The 16,105-nt window shown below is 38.4% G+C and overlaps 1 protein-coding gene across 27 annotated transcripts in view; it reads right to left on the bottom strand.

Annotated features, from left to right (window-relative positions):
* Positions 1-9,809: 9,809 nt before the first annotated feature.
* The window catches only part of CELF4 (CUGBP Elav-like family member 4), a 558,697-nt gene continuing 552,401 nt past the window's right edge, over positions 9,810-16,105 (bottom strand). For 13 of the 27 annotated variants that reach the window (XM_031946035.1, XM_031946034.1, XM_031946039.1 and 10 more), the window contains one exon: positions 12,146-12,545. Coding sequence is in view for 12 of the 27 variants with exons in the window: in XM_031946014.1 (XP_031801874.1) it covers positions 12,492-12,545 (54 nt within the window). In the remaining 15 variants the exon portion in view is untranslated. Of the gene's footprint in view, positions 12,549-14,278; positions 14,366-16,105 lie in introns of those variants that run through there. The other 14 variants (XM_031946023.1, XM_031946032.1, XM_031946033.1 and 11 more) reach the window with 5 other exon arrangements.

The following is a 16,105-nucleotide window of genomic DNA, read 5'->3' as shown; positions in this document are numbered from 1 at the left end:
GTCTTCTGTGTCCAAAGCTAATTCTCTTTCCATTATTTCACCTCCACTGACCTTAGCACCTTTTAACAAAACTAATTAGAACAAAGCTCCCAGATGGCATACAAACAACCATACCCACATGAAGTCTTCCTTCGTCTAGAGATGCCTCAGCCTCCAAAACTCGGAGGAAGGATGGAACAGTGCAAAGAGCATTGCACTCAAAAGACTGACCAAGACCTGAATTCAAATTCTGCCTCACTAATTACCCCACTAATTCACCTCAGTAAAATTACTTAACCAACTTGGACCTCAATTTCTTCATTAGTCTATTAGATTAGATGAGCTCTCTAGTCTCTTCTAACTCTAAATCTGTTATCCTACGAATACATTTGTGGGCACTCACCTGTGGGCATTTTCTGTTTCCCAGTAGGATATAAGCTTGAGATCAAGACTTATCTCTATGTCTAGAACAGTGCAAAATACTGTAAGCACAAAGTAGGTACTTAGTTAATGCTTGTTTATTGATGCTTGGTCATATACAGATCAGCTTGCACTATGCACAAAAACTACTGGTTATGGCTTTGTTAATCCTTCTCTCAGGGATTGGCCTGTTTGTGGGAATATGTCTTCCTGTTGCCCAGATAGAACTTTTTACCTTTCTTCTCCTATATGATCCAAACATTCAATTTGTTTACTGATAGAAATGGACATTGCAGGGTTGGCAGCATCAGGAGTAGCCCTTATGAAAATACAAGAATTATGTCCAAACCTAATTTTACTGTATGCTTTGTACCCGCAGGTATTATAATAGGCAAATAGCAGCAGCGGGAAGAAATCTATAGAATTCTGCATTAGGAATTGCTGGCCCTGCAGACAAAGGTGCTTTTTTCTAGACAGTTTCTAGATCCCATAAAAAAGCTGTGTGGCACAGCAGATAGATAGACTATTACACCTGGGATCAGTAAGATTTGGTTTCAGACACTTACTAGTTATGCAACCCCAGCCAACTCATTAACTTCTCTTAGCCTCAGTTTCCCCACCTATAAAAGAGGGATAATAATAGCATTGTGATCATTGTGAGGATTAAAAGGGAATAATATATGGGAAATATTTGCAAGCTTTAAAGGGTTATTACTAAATCATCAGGTTCTTACCCCTTTCAAAGGGATATAGTGGGTATGAAGACTCCATACTTGCTGTGAACTTTTCTCTTGACTCTATCTGAATATTATCTTTCTCTCTCCTCTATCTGAATGTTATCTTCCATTAAAGTCCCTCTTCAGTGCCTCATCGTAATAGAGAGGTGCCTTCTCCTTCTCCAAAGTTGGCAAAATCCAATTCTAGCATGCTTTTCTAAATTGGGAAAAACAGAAGCATGGACTTCATGTTGAGCTGTGCCTCTGTCAGCTGAAGCCCAGCTCATCTAAATTCAAAAAGGCTCTTGTACAGATTGGCCACAGGGCAATGAATTTTTTTTTTTTTTGGCCAAAACAACTCACTAAGATGATGGTCTTCTGAGATGTATAGATGGGCAGAATACGCACAAAGATGAAATTATAAGTCCTTGGAATAATAAAATGCCTGACGATATATGAGTGGCCTTGCTACAGAACAACGGCATTTACCCACACTTTCCATCTGGAGCAAGTTGCTGTTCTCTGCTCCATAGGCCCTTGACCAGCTCAGAGATATCAAGCATAGAATCAGATATATTGAATATGCTTGGTTGCATACTCAATGGTTCAGAAGATACTGTATGGCTGGAACTGCTGAGAATCATAGATCTTGTATAAGAAAGTACTTTAGAGGTCATTGAATTCATTATCTTCTTTTTGCCAATGAGGAAACCAAGGTCAGGAAGCTAAATGACTTGCCTAAGTTCACACATCAGAGACAATGAAGACCAGGGCAGGATTTAGACTTCTATCTCTAGACTTGGGCTCTTTGCACCTTTCTAAATGAGTGATGTGTAAGTATCTACCTTTACCCTATACTCTGGCCGCCTGGCACAGGTGAATGAATGCTAGACTTGGAATCAGAAGAAGGCTGAGTTTGAATTCCAGCTCCCATACTTATTAGCTGTATAAATTTGGGCAACTCCTTTAACCTCTCAGTTCCTTCATCTATATGATGACTTCCCTACTTCATGGAGAACATAAATTGTAGCACACACATATTCTTCTGTATGTTGTACATGGAGATTTACCCCAGCAAATCTCCACCTCCAATAAGGGATGTAGTTGAGTGTGTAGTTCAGCCTATCTTCGACTGCCAGATTACCTGATTCATTGGAAAGGGAACATGTCCCTTACACAGACCATGGGAACCAGTCTGAGATCACCTGCTCACTTCCATCACAGACAGCTGGAAAGGTCTTGACAGGATAGAGGGACTCTATAATGGTCCTTCATAATCTGTCCTTCTCTACCTTTCCAGTTTTTTTATACTTTACTTCCCACCACTTATTACATGATGTTATGATACTAGTCTTCCTGCTATTCCTCAAGCATGATACTCTATGATATTCTCTCTACTCCAGGCATTTTCAGTCAGTGCCTAGAATTTTCTATTGCTTCATCTCCATCCACTTCCTGGCTTCTCTAAAGTCTCAGCTAAAGTTTCTTCAAACTTTTCCTGATTCTCCTTCTTCTAATGCCTTCACTTTATTATTTCCAATTTTTCTTTATATAGCTCACTTGTTCATAATTGTTCATATTTTATCCCACCCATTAGACTCTGAGCTCCCTGAGAATAAAGGTTCTTTTTGTATTTCTTTGTATCTCAGGAGCTTAGGATAGTGCTGGCACATAGTAGGCTTTTAATTTAAAGCTTATTTTACTTGCCCCTGACAGGTGATCTGCATTAGCAATAACTGTATACTATAGTTTCCTTTCCATTGACTGGTTTTATCCCAAGGACATTTTAGTGATCAACCCTTTCCAATGAATGAATGAATCTGTATGGTTTGTCTAAGGCTGGGGCAGGATTATCATATCACTGTTCTCTTAGGTAGCAAGAACTGACTCTAGGGAGCTGTTCTGGGAGAACAGGTTAATTATTCTTTTGGGAAATCTGGATAATGGAAATAACTGTCTCACTATTCCAAGATGAGGCTGATGTGGGAGATAGCAGTTTCTATCTGGCCCCTTAATGTCCATTCAGAGATTATGGTGTGAGTTCATTTAACACTTGCAATGTTATAGTGACAAAATGTTTATTGTTTGCTAGGTATTTGGGAAGGAGGACACAAGAAACACACACACACACACACACACACACACACACACACACATACACTTCTCACCTCTCAAGAATTTTTCTTCACTTTTTCCCCCCTCTCCTCCTTCTTTCTCATCTTCACTCTCTTCTTTTTCTCTTTTTCTCCCTCCTTCTCCTTTTCCTCCATCATCTTCTTCCTTCCCTCTCTCCTTTTCTCCTGGCATTTCTTTTTCTTATTGTTTCTTTCCCCACCTTCCTTCCTCTTTCTTTCTTCCACTGATACTCTGGCACCAATAATTGCAATTTAATATCTATTTTTTTAAAAATGGACACATCAATATTGATTTACACACAATCCCTTCTTCCCAATTGTCACTGCTGGATTTGGGGGCTTTTGTAAGGTGAATAAATGATGATTTTCAGAAAATCAAGTTAATAGCTAAATAATTCCCCAGCTCAGAAGCTGCAGCAAGTGTAAGGGGAAAGGAGAAGGCAAAAAACCCCTTAGCCCCAGCTTGGCTTTTATTATTAACAAAGAGAAAAATTAAATTTAAATAAATGTAATATTTATTCACATTTCCTTTATACAGCTACCTGAGGTTAATAAAACTTTTGAGCTGTGTCAGCTCTGCTCTTCCTAGAACACTGAACTCCAGGGGAAATGAGAAGCAAATTTTTAAGATCAATGCAAACTAGTTCACCATTACTCAAAAAAAGAGGGTATTTTAACTTTCTGAAGGCCCCAGAATTCTGCTAATCTAGATCTTCAGACTTCTCTCACCTTCAAATTGCACAAACCTAAATGCCTGTCCTTTCTCCCTAGTCTCCCCCCTCCTCTCCTAGATCTCTCTGATAAGATTTGGGGCTGAAGGATGGGAAAATGAGAGAAGGGGATGAAGAGAAATCCACTCACCTGACAGGTTGCTGGCCTCATCTCATGTGTCTTTTCTTTCTTCTTTCGGGTGGAAGAGCAGGAGGCCAGGAACAAAGCCCTTGTGGGGCTATTCTTTCATCCGTTTTATTTTTATTGCTCTCACCCAGAGTGTAGGCAGCTGCCTACCTACATGGTATGACGTGGGTAGTCCTAGGAAGATCCTCTTGTCTCCCAAACATTGCCGCCCCTACCAGCAGTTTTCTAAAGTGCCTAAAATTCCACCATTGTAGTTTTCCTTTCTTGAAGTATTCTTTTTAGCTGGCTCCTCTTTTTCCCTTCAAGCCCCAATCCTCCCTTCCCCCCTTATGCTACTGCCCTCCCTTCTTCCCCCAAAAGGGATCCATTCAACCTTCAATCTTTAAGTGAGTTTGTCATGGTAAATCCTTCTAAACCTAGAGGGTGATAAGGTCCCTGAGAGAGGAATTGGGTGTTTGGGGATGTGTGTGAGAGAGAGGGGGAAGGGGTTAACATATACCTCGGGGATGGGAGGGGAGGGATGAAGGAGGGAGATAGTTAAAACTCCATGGTGTTAGGGTTTTTTTGTTTTGTTTTGTTGTTTTTTGAGTAAATGAACAGATGAGCAAAAAGCAGGTTGGCTTCCAGAGCTGGTTCCTGTGTCATCCTACCTGTGACTCTTTCCTTTTTTAGATTCCTTTCTACTGAATTCAATTCTTCTTGACCACCTAAAGCTGTTAAGGTCATAGGCCTTCCTTGGGGTTTTTTACTGCTACCCCAATCTATGCCAGGCCTTAGGGCACTCCAATTCCCTCAGTTTCTCCTAGTTGCTAGAGGGGACACCGCTCAGTCTACTTAAGACAAAGGCTTTTTCAAGGGGACTTTATCAACAGCCATAAAAAGAAAATAAAATTAGTCTTAGAAAGCAGCAGAAAATTGATCCAGAAGGCATGGGCATTGAATCCTCAAATATACCTCAGCTGGTCTGGATATATAACCTCTAAATGGCATCTGTAGCTGATTTCAGGACTTCAGGATTAGTGTTGTTCTCTTCCTGATCTCATTGGCTCCCAAATCCTAGTTCCTTTTGGTATCTAAATTTGTATTCTTAAGGTCCTTCCTGTCACCATTTTTTTCGGTAGAGATTATAGGTGCTATAATTCCTTCTTATTAGCAAGCAAAATTATTATTTAGTAAGAAAGAGTCATTTCATTCTGACAGGATGCAGCAATATATCCTCAACAGCTGAGAAAGCCAACTACTGTATACAAAACAAATACTTATTACTGGCTATTCTGTTGGATGTTTACTCCTTTCTGTCTATCCTACACGATCCATGTAAGGAGTTACAGAAATGGAAGATTCAGTCTCTGCTATTCAGAGCTCATGGGATAGTTGAAATGAAAGACAAATGAAATAAATATCAGGGGAAAATGTGAATCCATACCCAAGTGCATATATGACAACTAAGTGCCGACATGAGTGACATTCTCTCCTATAGTAAAACTATACAAAAAATGTTTTTAAAAGAAGGATTACTCTGACCTGGAATAGTGTTCATGGAGAACACTTATCTTGAGCTGGGCCTGAAAGGTTGAGTAGGATTTAGAGAGGCAAAGAGGAAAAGGAAGCGCCTTACTAGTTGGAGGGAGAGTATGAGAAAAGTGTATTTCTATAGGGATGTGAGAAAGAGGTCAAGGGATGAAGAGAGTGAACATAGGAAGACAATATAAATGCTGACCTGGCTGAAACAGGGTGCACATAAGGGAAGAGTGAGAGATAAAATTGGTTGGCTGTGTTGAGACCATATTTCAAAGGCCTTTGAATATTAGAGGAGTTTGGACTTTTTCTTGCAGGCAATGAAGAGCCATTGAAGTTTCTTCAACAGAAAACATGACAAAGTATTTTAGGAATAGCAATCTGAAAGGAGCTATGGTCAGGGGGACAAACAGGTGCCCTGTTTCCTATATGGAGAGAATTTAGTGTAAAGAATATGGAGCTTAGAATCAGAAGGCCTGGGTCTAAATCCCATCTCTTGTGATTCTGGGTAATTCATCTTACCTCTCTAGGCATGGAAACAATTATACTTTCATTAATGCTGCTTTAGTAGAGTTCTTGTGAGAATCAAATGTAATAAATGTAAAGTGATATGTGAAAGACATTAATATTATCACTAGGAATCTAATAATCTGAATAAAGTTAGACTTTGCTGTTTGATCTTAGGCAAGTCATTTACTGGTCTGAGACTCGTTTTCCTTGTCTGTAAAATGAAGACATTGTACTAAATGATCTCCAAGTTTCTTTCCAGCTCTAAGAGTCTACTTTCTATGGCTTAATTAATTCTCAGAGGAACTATGTGTAAGATAGTTAGGGAATATCTGAAAACAACAGCAGGTCCAATGATCCAAGAATGTCTCTAGGCAGAAGAGGGACATAGAATAAGCCTCAGGATATTTAGGGTCTTCAGAAGAGAGAGATGAGAGGTGTGGATGTGTGCATCTATCTGTCTATGTGTCTATTGAGATAGAGCCCAGGATTCTGTGAGATGAGGCACAAGTTTGTTTCTATTGGGACATGAATAATTTTTCCTGAGTTATTAAAGAAATACACTGGGGAGAAGAATGGGATAAAGACTAATTTAATCTGTTTGGGGAATTTTAGCTGAACACTCCTCTTTAATCCTTTATCTGGTTAAGTGAGTTTGGGGAATTCCATCACGATTTCCACTGACCCTACTGGAGCTTTTTAGAAGGATGGCAAAGGTAGAAAAGAAGGAGGCTCAATTATTCCTTTAATCAGAATAGTTAGTGTTATGTGGCTTATAGCCTGTCTCTGAAAGCAGTCTATAAGAAAAGCTCCAGACAGGTTTTGAGCAACATCAGAAAAATTGCAGTGAATATATATCATCCCCAGAGTACTCCTTTGAAGGAACTAACAAAGTGTAAATGTTGGTAATGTTTGCTAAAAAACAACTAGTTATCTTACTTTATAGTCACATGCCATACATAATAAGACAGGTAAAATAGAAAAAAGGTAACACTTTTTTAAAATAACTATTCAAAATATTTATTAAGAAAAAAGACTTAATTCCCTTAGGAACCTAGTTTGGGGGGGGGGGGAAGAGGTGGAGCAGTTGTTGGAAGCAGACATGAATGATAAATTTAAGAATCTAAGTAAATACATGTTTAATGATGAGTTAGAAAAGAGGAGAGTTATAAAAGAGGAGAGAGGACTAGCATTCATTAATTCAGAAGTCTGGCTCTCAGGTGAAAAAAATCTGATTTTATTCAGATTGTTTCACCATCTTAAGGGAATGGGGAAAATGGGAAGAAGCTGTTTTTCTCTTTCTATTTCAAACCAAATAAAGAGAATACGGCATACTGAAGGATCTTTTTGGAGACCCAATTAGGAAGGCCTTTAACTAGGGGAGCTATGAATAGACCTACTATAAGGAAAAAGTAATTTAAGCATAAATGTAGATTTTGAGGAAAAAAGAGATAATTTCTGTTAATCAGAAACCAGGTTCTTGTCCCTATGTGTTGATATTTCTTTATAACTTGCTTGAGATAGTTTCCTCTTTACATCTATGTATCCATGAATATTATGATCATACTTAAAAGTAGTCATATTGTTATTTTGACAGCTTCAGGCATATCCAGGTTCCTGTTGTACACTGGTTTCATGAAAATATTTTAAATGAAATAATATTACAAAGGGCAATTAGTTCTATAGGAATGATGTATTTTGGACTATTGGCCAAGTGATTAGGGTTTTAATTTGATTATAACTTATCAATGTTGTTGTTATGAAATGATTGATCAGGACAATGTGATGTGTTCCTAGCACAAAGCCCTCTCAAGACTCTATACCTATTAAATTTTCTCCCACCAGGTTGACATTCTACTTCCAGATTCTGCTTTCATTACTAAAGCTACAAAATTATTTCTCTGGACCCAGTCAACAGTGGACCCTTTTCTTTGTGTTTCTTCATCTAGAAATCTTGAGTCTCATTCCTGGCATATAGCTCTCTGGATTCAGAATGAAACAGCTAAGGAAAAATAACATCAACATACTTGAATATCTCTTCAAAGATCTGTGATTTTATGACATTGGACTTCCACAAATCTTTGACAGCTTGATAGTGTTTTCTTGAAAAATAACAACAAAATTTATCACCTAGTATCTAACATTGTAGTGGCAAGTCCATATGGACTCAGGTTGGTCCTAACACAACTACCATATGGTCAGTCATATACAAAGCTTTAATTGATTAAACTTGCCAGCCTCATTTGGTATAACCTTTGTGAACTTAGGATCACCTTTAAACCAAGATGGAGCATTAGATCTTCACAGAGAATCTCAACCATATGGTTGATAATCTAAATATATTCCCCCTTCCAAATTATCAGGGCATAGTAACATCATGATGGAAGGTCAGGAAAGTCCTTCAGAAGTGAAAGCTGAGTAAAATTAAGAATAAGAGAGTAAAATGTAATCTTATGGAGTGACAAGAGGTGGGTTTCTAAGGGTTACTCTGGAATCAATCTTGTGATCCCAGACTTATACCTGTCTAGCTCAAATCCTCTAGGTTATGGCCTCAACTGCTTTCACACAAGATTATGGAGTATGGCCATAACATTTTTCATAGGGAAATTAAAAAGCAGAGTTAACCTGGGTATGAAATTTCATATTCTATTTAGGAGGGACCCACTCAAGAAATCCCATCCCAAGATGTTCTGCCTTCTGGAGACTACCCACTCAAGAAATCCTACCCCTAGGAAGTTGCCTGCCCAAGAAGTTCTACATTCATATATCTTGTCTCCAAGGGAGAGGAATAGGGAGAAAAGAAAAAGTTCTGGCTACCCTAGGATAGATTAGCTACTCATGATCCTCCAATTCAAATGCAACTCCATCACCTGGTCTTACCTTCAAGAAGGCTGACATCAAAGGAAATTGTACATCTATCTTTACAGATATTTCTGAGATATTTCATCCATCTTTAACAAAGCCTTTTCCACCTCCAGTGGGAAATTCTTTTCTGCTGTCATTTAATGCTCCCCTGCCCTTTCTCCCCAAAGTGTGTGTTATTCACAGTAGTACAGCTGAGAAGATTTCTTTTTGGCCTAGTTTTGCCTCAGTACTCCATCTTGCACATCTTCCTCCCTTCTGGTCTAAACAAAAACTAGTTTCTTCACTCAAATGACTACTTGGAAATGCAAATTTCTATGGACCAGTTATCTTCCTGCTCCTCTTAAATGCTTTCATTGGCTGGTATAAGTACTGCATGTCTTAGTGAGGGGCTGGCAGATAACTAGAGAAATTGGTGGATGCACATTCATTCAGGGATCAGGCACTATTCCTTACCTGGATCTCCCTTCCCCCCAGGAAAAAGACTGCTCTGGAGATGTAGCCCTGTTGAGTATCCCTCCCCCACTTCTATTCTTTCAGACTGTATAGCTATGCATTTGAGGACACATTGACCCATTCTCAATGGAGGAGAGTTGTGGGTGATGAGTTGTTTCTCTTCCTTGATGGCATGAAGATTACCAACTCCTTTGCTCACATGTAAAGATAGCCCTGGACAACTGGAGCTCACTGGAAGAGTCCCAGATGTTTCATTTCGTATTGGTAATGGAGGACACAGTGAGGTGTAGGAGATACCAGGGGGTGGAAAAAGCAGACCAAACCAGCCCATCGAGAACGAGAGGAAGAGATCACTAAAGAATGGTCCTGTTTTGTTTTATTTATTTTTTTAAACTGTGCTTTATTTAGGGCTAAGCTGGAGAAAGCGTCATCCAATAGTTACAGAAGGTTACAAGGAGTTTTAGGGAATTGAGAGTGAAAAGAGCAGTTGTTTCAAACTGCAGCTGTTTTTTTATTTTGTTTTGTTTTGTTTTGTTTTGTTTGTTTTTACATCTGGACTTCCAAAGAGGAGGAGCCAAAGGAGAGAGGAAAGTAAAAACAAAAATCTAACCAAAAAAACAAACAAACCAAATGAATAGAAAGGAAAGAGGCCTGAGAGGAATAAGAGAAACTTGATCTTCTAAACAAAAAGTACAGAAAAAAAAGGGGAGTTGGGAAAGAAGCTCCCACTCCCCCGACCACACCAGGTGGCCTATACTCAAGCAAGGAGGAGTCAAGGCAGAATGCCAAAGCAAGTCTTTCTAAAGGTGAAAATAAATTATAATAAATATGATATACTTTAAAATATATGTTCTTAAATAATTGTGTTTTTTTCTGATTCTGAGTTTTTAATCAATGTCTTTAACTGCTCTAAAGTCATTTACCAAAGATAAATATCGTGCTTTCATTAAATAGTTTTCCTTGTTTTTTCTCTATCATTACAATTAAAAGTCCTACAAAATATGCAAATTTATTTACAGAAAAACAGAGCCGGCATCATTTTAAACATCCCTGTTTTTCAAAATTCCTTGTAAACAGTTTCAGAAATTCTTCAAAGATTGTGTTTTTTCTTTCTTTTTTTGTTTTTGTTTTTAAGGTTTTTGTTTGTGTCGTTTTAAGATTAAAGTTCCCAGTTCTCCCTTGCCCTGAAAGTCTCTAGAGCGAGCATGGAAGCTATTGAAGCAGAAGGTGGTTAGGGCTTGCGGAGAGAGCAGCTCCTTGGGGGAGCGAAGCGTTTAGTCTATAGCTGTGGGATTCAAGGTGAGGACGAGGTCAGAGACAGAGACAACCCGGACTTCCTTGCGTCGCCTCCCCCATGCCACCTGGCGGCCTCCATCCTTCTGTCCGTCTGTCCATCGGATCAGCAAGAATTGAGTGGCTTTCAATTCTCCGGCTGGACAAAGCTGGAATGCTCGCAGTTTCGGAAAGGAGTGGCCCAGGGTCCCCCTCAGCAAATAATGTCCAACAGCGATCGGCAGAGAGAAGGGGGATTGATGCTCAGTCTAAACTCTACAAAAGTTACAGTTCTACAACATCTTGGATTTTTAGCAGGAATGCTAACTTCTATAGTTTTTTTTTTTTTTTTTTTTTTGCTTTTTTTTCTTTCCTCTAATTTTTCTTCTATTATATAGGTATTTTAAACTTTTCTTTTTTTTTTTTTAATTCTGTACAACTATTAGGATTTTAAAAGGGGTGGGGGAAGAGTTAGAAGCATTTACAGACTTTTCACAACAACTATCTTTCCTTGTATATATCCCTTATTTTGTTTCCTTACTTGGTTTCCTCCCATCTCAAAGATATTTATATATTTTTTTTTATTTCGCTTTCCCCAAATATCCATCTTGCTTGTCTTAAAATCTCCATCCATACATATGATACAGAAAACCATAGGAAAGGTTTATAGACTCGAATAAAGGTCATCAAAGCGCCTCTCATAGTATCAAAGAACTATTATCTTGCCAGTTTAAAAGCATTGAAGCAGATTTTTTCTTTTTTGTTTTTTTTTTTGTTTTTTTTTGTTTTGTTTTGTTTTGTTTTTTTGTTGTTGTTTTTGTATTTTTTTTTATTACATATTTCATAGAATCGCTCTTGGCTGCTTTGGGAACAGCCCTGAGGCAGGAAGGAGACTTGTTCCCTCCCCTCCCCACTCCCCCTCTATTTGACATAGAGCTACACATCTGCAATAAAAAGTTTGGTCCTTTGGTCCCTAAATAGCTAAAGGAATGACAGATACAGATACTCAATGGCCACTATTTTGGCCACAACCGGGGGCCATGCCCCGCCTCGCCTAATGGCTGGCATCCAGCCTGCCTCACCCAACGAGGCGCCATTGGCAGAAAAAGCCCGTGGATCCATAACCAGCATCTCTTCCCAATTTCTGGCCTTTCATCCTCCTTTTCTGGTCTATTTTTGTTTTATTTTTTAAAGTTAATTTCCTTTTGTGTATGTTTATGTTTATTTTTTTCTTCTTCATCAACTTCTTTAAGTCATATATATATATTTTCCCCAAGTACGTATCCTCTGAACTCCATAGACGCGATCCTTTTCTTGAAGAAATGTTACAGTCAGAGAGTGTGTCTGGAGTCTTCAGCTTGATTGATATTGATATTGGCTGATATGTCAAAGGTGTCATCCAACAGTTCTCATTTATATATATATATATATATATATATAGGTTTGTGTTTTTTTTTTTTTTTTTAATGTAGCCCATTCAGCATCCTGCCCTAAAATGAAGAAAACCAGGCCAATTAAGCTGAGACAGGAACAACAGGGAAAATGGCATCAAAAGAGCAAACATCACAAGGTACCCTGCCCTGAAGTGGGGAGGGGGCATTCTTGGAGGAAGGGGGAAGAGTAAGGAGTCCCATGTTGCCAATTAGTCATGATCATGATAAATAAAAAGAAGTTCGTTCCTATGCTTCTGAGTAAGAAAAAGATTGGGGAGCGGTGGGGTAAGGTGATTGTGGTCGATGTGGAGTTGTGGTGAGAATGTGTTCATCCATCAGTTCCTCCCAAACACCACCGGTATATCCCCAAGGACTGGATTTGGATTCTTCTGCTAGGACATTATCAAAAAGAAGAATTGAAAAAATGGGTTCTGAGTCTTTCATTTAACTTGTTCTCTATGAAGGAGTTACTAAGCATACAGTATGTATACAATTACCTGGCAAACTAGCAAATTCTTGTGACCCACCCCCTACCTTACCCCTCTAGAAGAGGAGAAAGATAATACCAATGAAATGAAACATTCCAGAATCTTTACCCACCAACCGCCAATTTTTCCTTTCCCAGGCCGATAGCTATTTGCAAGGTTGTGTATACATATGTATACCTAGATATGTGTATAGTGTATTCATGTGTATATTTATGTATATGTATATATAGATGGAATATATTTATATCTATATAGACATAATCATATTTTTCTCTTATATAAAAGGGAATTTAGCAGAAACTCAGGAGTTTCAGGAAGTGGGAAGGGAAAAGCAAAGGAAGTTAAAACAGTTAACCAAACTGAGACAATAATTCAAACAATTCTCAATAGCTGAAAAGTAGTAGTTTGGGGGAGTTTTGTTTTTGTTTTTTTGTTTTTTAAAAAAAAAATCATGATCTGACTAGAATCACCATTTAAGGAGAATGCTTAATCATTGCATATTAGCAGAAGAAACTCATCTTCATTCTAGCAAGCAGCTTTCACTTATACATAGGGGTGACTAATTACATCAAGAAAGTTAGAATTGCAAAGCCCCCATGGGGGGAAGTGTCATGCGTATATCAATCCATGCTGGCAGGTTTTTCACACTGTTGATTCAACAAACAGCAAACCGTACACAGCAGTCTAAACAATTACAACACCAAATAAAATAATAATAATAATAAAATTAAAAAACACTTGTCAAGGACCCTTTTTCAGTTGTAAAGAAAAAGATGCATTTTGCTTTTGTGTAAGGACTATTTTTTCCCCAAACCAACCAAAAAAACCCACCCGGAACTCCAACCCCCACCCACTCCCAAACAATAATTTAGCAAAACTGGTGGCTACAATACAAACCTTATAATTATTACAGGGGCACTCACTCAGAGGCCTCAGGCTTTGTACTCTAGCTTTTTTTTTTTTTTTTTTTTTTTGGTTCATTTTGTTTGTATTATTTTAAATTATTCTGTTACTGTAGTTTTTTTTTTTTTTTTTTTTTCCATTTTGGAGTGAGATTTGAAATAGCCTAACTGGGGAAAAAATAAAAACCCAAGCCCAGGAAAGTGTCAATTGAAAAAGGCCCCCAAATCTCCAGAAAAAAATAAAATCACAATATTTTCAAGTGCAAGGAAATCAACCACGCATAAATATTTTTTAAACTTTTTCCTCATTTTAAGAAAAAAATAATGGTTTGCACAGTTAAATGATCCCATGTCTGAGAATTCTGGAATCCATCTTTATTTTAATATTTTTGGTTCTTTTTTAGTTTCATTTTTTTTCTCTAAGTGACATCTAGAGAAGCATAAAAAAACGCTGAACGAGAAAAACCAAACAACAGAAAGTAAAACCACTGCAAGCACCAAGAACGAAACGAAAATGAGCACAGCAAAAAAGGTTGTGGCAGCACAAAAGTCAAAGAAATGCACGTGTGATCATGACTGGCCAATCATCAACGGGTACAACATCCAAGAAAAAAATGCTCCAATCACAGCACCTCCACGAAACTTGACGGCAATTGTCATGCAACCAATTCTTAGCCTTGTTACATGACGCCATCATGTCACACTGTGAACTTTGAGTTGATTTGAACTTACGGATGGGGGACTGTATTCTCCACTCTCATGTGATTACGTGAACTTTATTCCTAGCTCAGCGCGAGACTGTGGTGGATTTGACTGGCCCTGGTTGGGTTGTTGGAATTTGATTGAATGACAAAAGAAGAAAAGATTTTTTTATATATAATATATATATATATATATGGAGAGAGAGAGAGAGAGAGAAGAAAGAGAGAGAAAAAGAGAGAGAGAAAGAAAGAAAAAGAGAGGAGAATGAGAGAGTGAGAGAGAAAGAGTGGAAAAGATAGGAAGGACAAGGGGAAAGAGTAGGGTTAGGGCTTAGGGAAGGTGGGGTTGGGTTTGGATGGAGGAAGATAGGGAAAAAATTAAAATAAATTAAAAGGAAAAAATATCTATATATACAGCACCAGAACACAGCATCAATCCAAAAGCTCTAATGGCAGAACAGCAATCAAATCATGAGAGAACAGAAATGAACATAAGTAAAGGATGTAGGAAGCCAGCAGAGAGAGACGGACACATACACGGTTGTTTATGCAGACACATGATACATTGTGAACAGTAGCAGGAACCTCACACAGTGTTGCTACCAATTTCATGCTTTGGGCAGAAGAAAGCAGATACACGGTGGTTTGTCAAGGAGACCAGAAAAAATACAAAAGAGCCCTGCAAACCACCTTTTTGTCAACCACAGGTCTCAATGAGCAATTTGTTACACTCCTTGGTTCTTTCTATCTCCCCCAACACCACCCTCTCCCTCCCTTCCCCAGTTTCTCTGTGGCTGCTGTAAGCACACATTCCAGGTCTGGCTTGATGACTCTTGAATGGGGCTTAGGGTAGGTATAGGGGAGAAGGAAGCAGTAATAAAATAGGCAGAATTATCACAGAGGTACCACTTACTCCCTTGAGAGCTCGTTTTCAGATCTCTCCTGGTGGATATTACAGAATTGGCTTCATAGTTCTAGAGCTTTTGAAGGGCCCTGAGACCCTAAACCCAACCTCTTTTTTTTTTTTTTATAGATGAGGAAATAGAGGCCCAGGGAGATCAAGGTACTTGGCCAAGGTCACACAGGTGGTAAGTATCAGAGATGGGATTTCAGCTCAGGTCTTCTAATTTCAGTGTTCCATTGTCTTCTTTAGTGAACCTCAACATAGGGATAACCAATGGTTGGTGACTTGATTTCAGGACCATTTTCCCACCCTATCCAGGATTCCTCTCAGAAAACACTCCATAAAACAGAATCACTTCAAAAATTTTAAATGAATTAAAGTTAAATTAAGGGAATTGTTAAAAGAATCCACAAACACATCCCATAGCAACAGATGATTTTCAAGGCTCAAAATCCCACTCCCAAGTCCATAAGGTACTTTTCAATAGCTTGCCCATTGTGGGTGTTCAGCAGACATTTGTGAATAAAAGCTGCTATCTACATACTGAGTTAAAGAAGTAGTAATAATGCATTCTATTATTTTGGGGACTTAAGTACAATAATAGACTGCTGCAGCCAGGAACATTCTTCCTGCTTTTAATCAACATTGTCCAGTCCTGTTATTGACTGGTTGAGTTTTTCATTCAGTACCTAGTCCAAGTTTGATGCTGACTGACAGTACCACAAACGGGTAACATTGATGGAAAGATAAAGAAGGAACTTTTCTTTCCTACATATATTTTTATACACACTTTATTTCTAAGACTTCTTTTAGTACAAAATTCTTGCACAGACACCTGGCAAGATTCTTCTTCCTCTCTAAATGTTTTGAAAGTGTGGTGTTGACATATTCAGGAGCATGTGAATACAAGTATAGCCTATATAGGCATATTACTTGGAGTTACAAGGGAATTCA

Source organism: Sarcophilus harrisii, chromosome 1 (assembly GCF_902635505.1).
Source record: "Sarcophilus harrisii chromosome 1, mSarHar1.11, whole genome shotgun sequence".
In the NCBI taxonomy this organism is placed as follows: Eukaryota; Metazoa; Chordata; class Mammalia; order Dasyuromorphia; family Dasyuridae; genus Sarcophilus; species Sarcophilus harrisii.
This window is presented reverse-complemented; position numbering and strand designations above follow the sequence as displayed.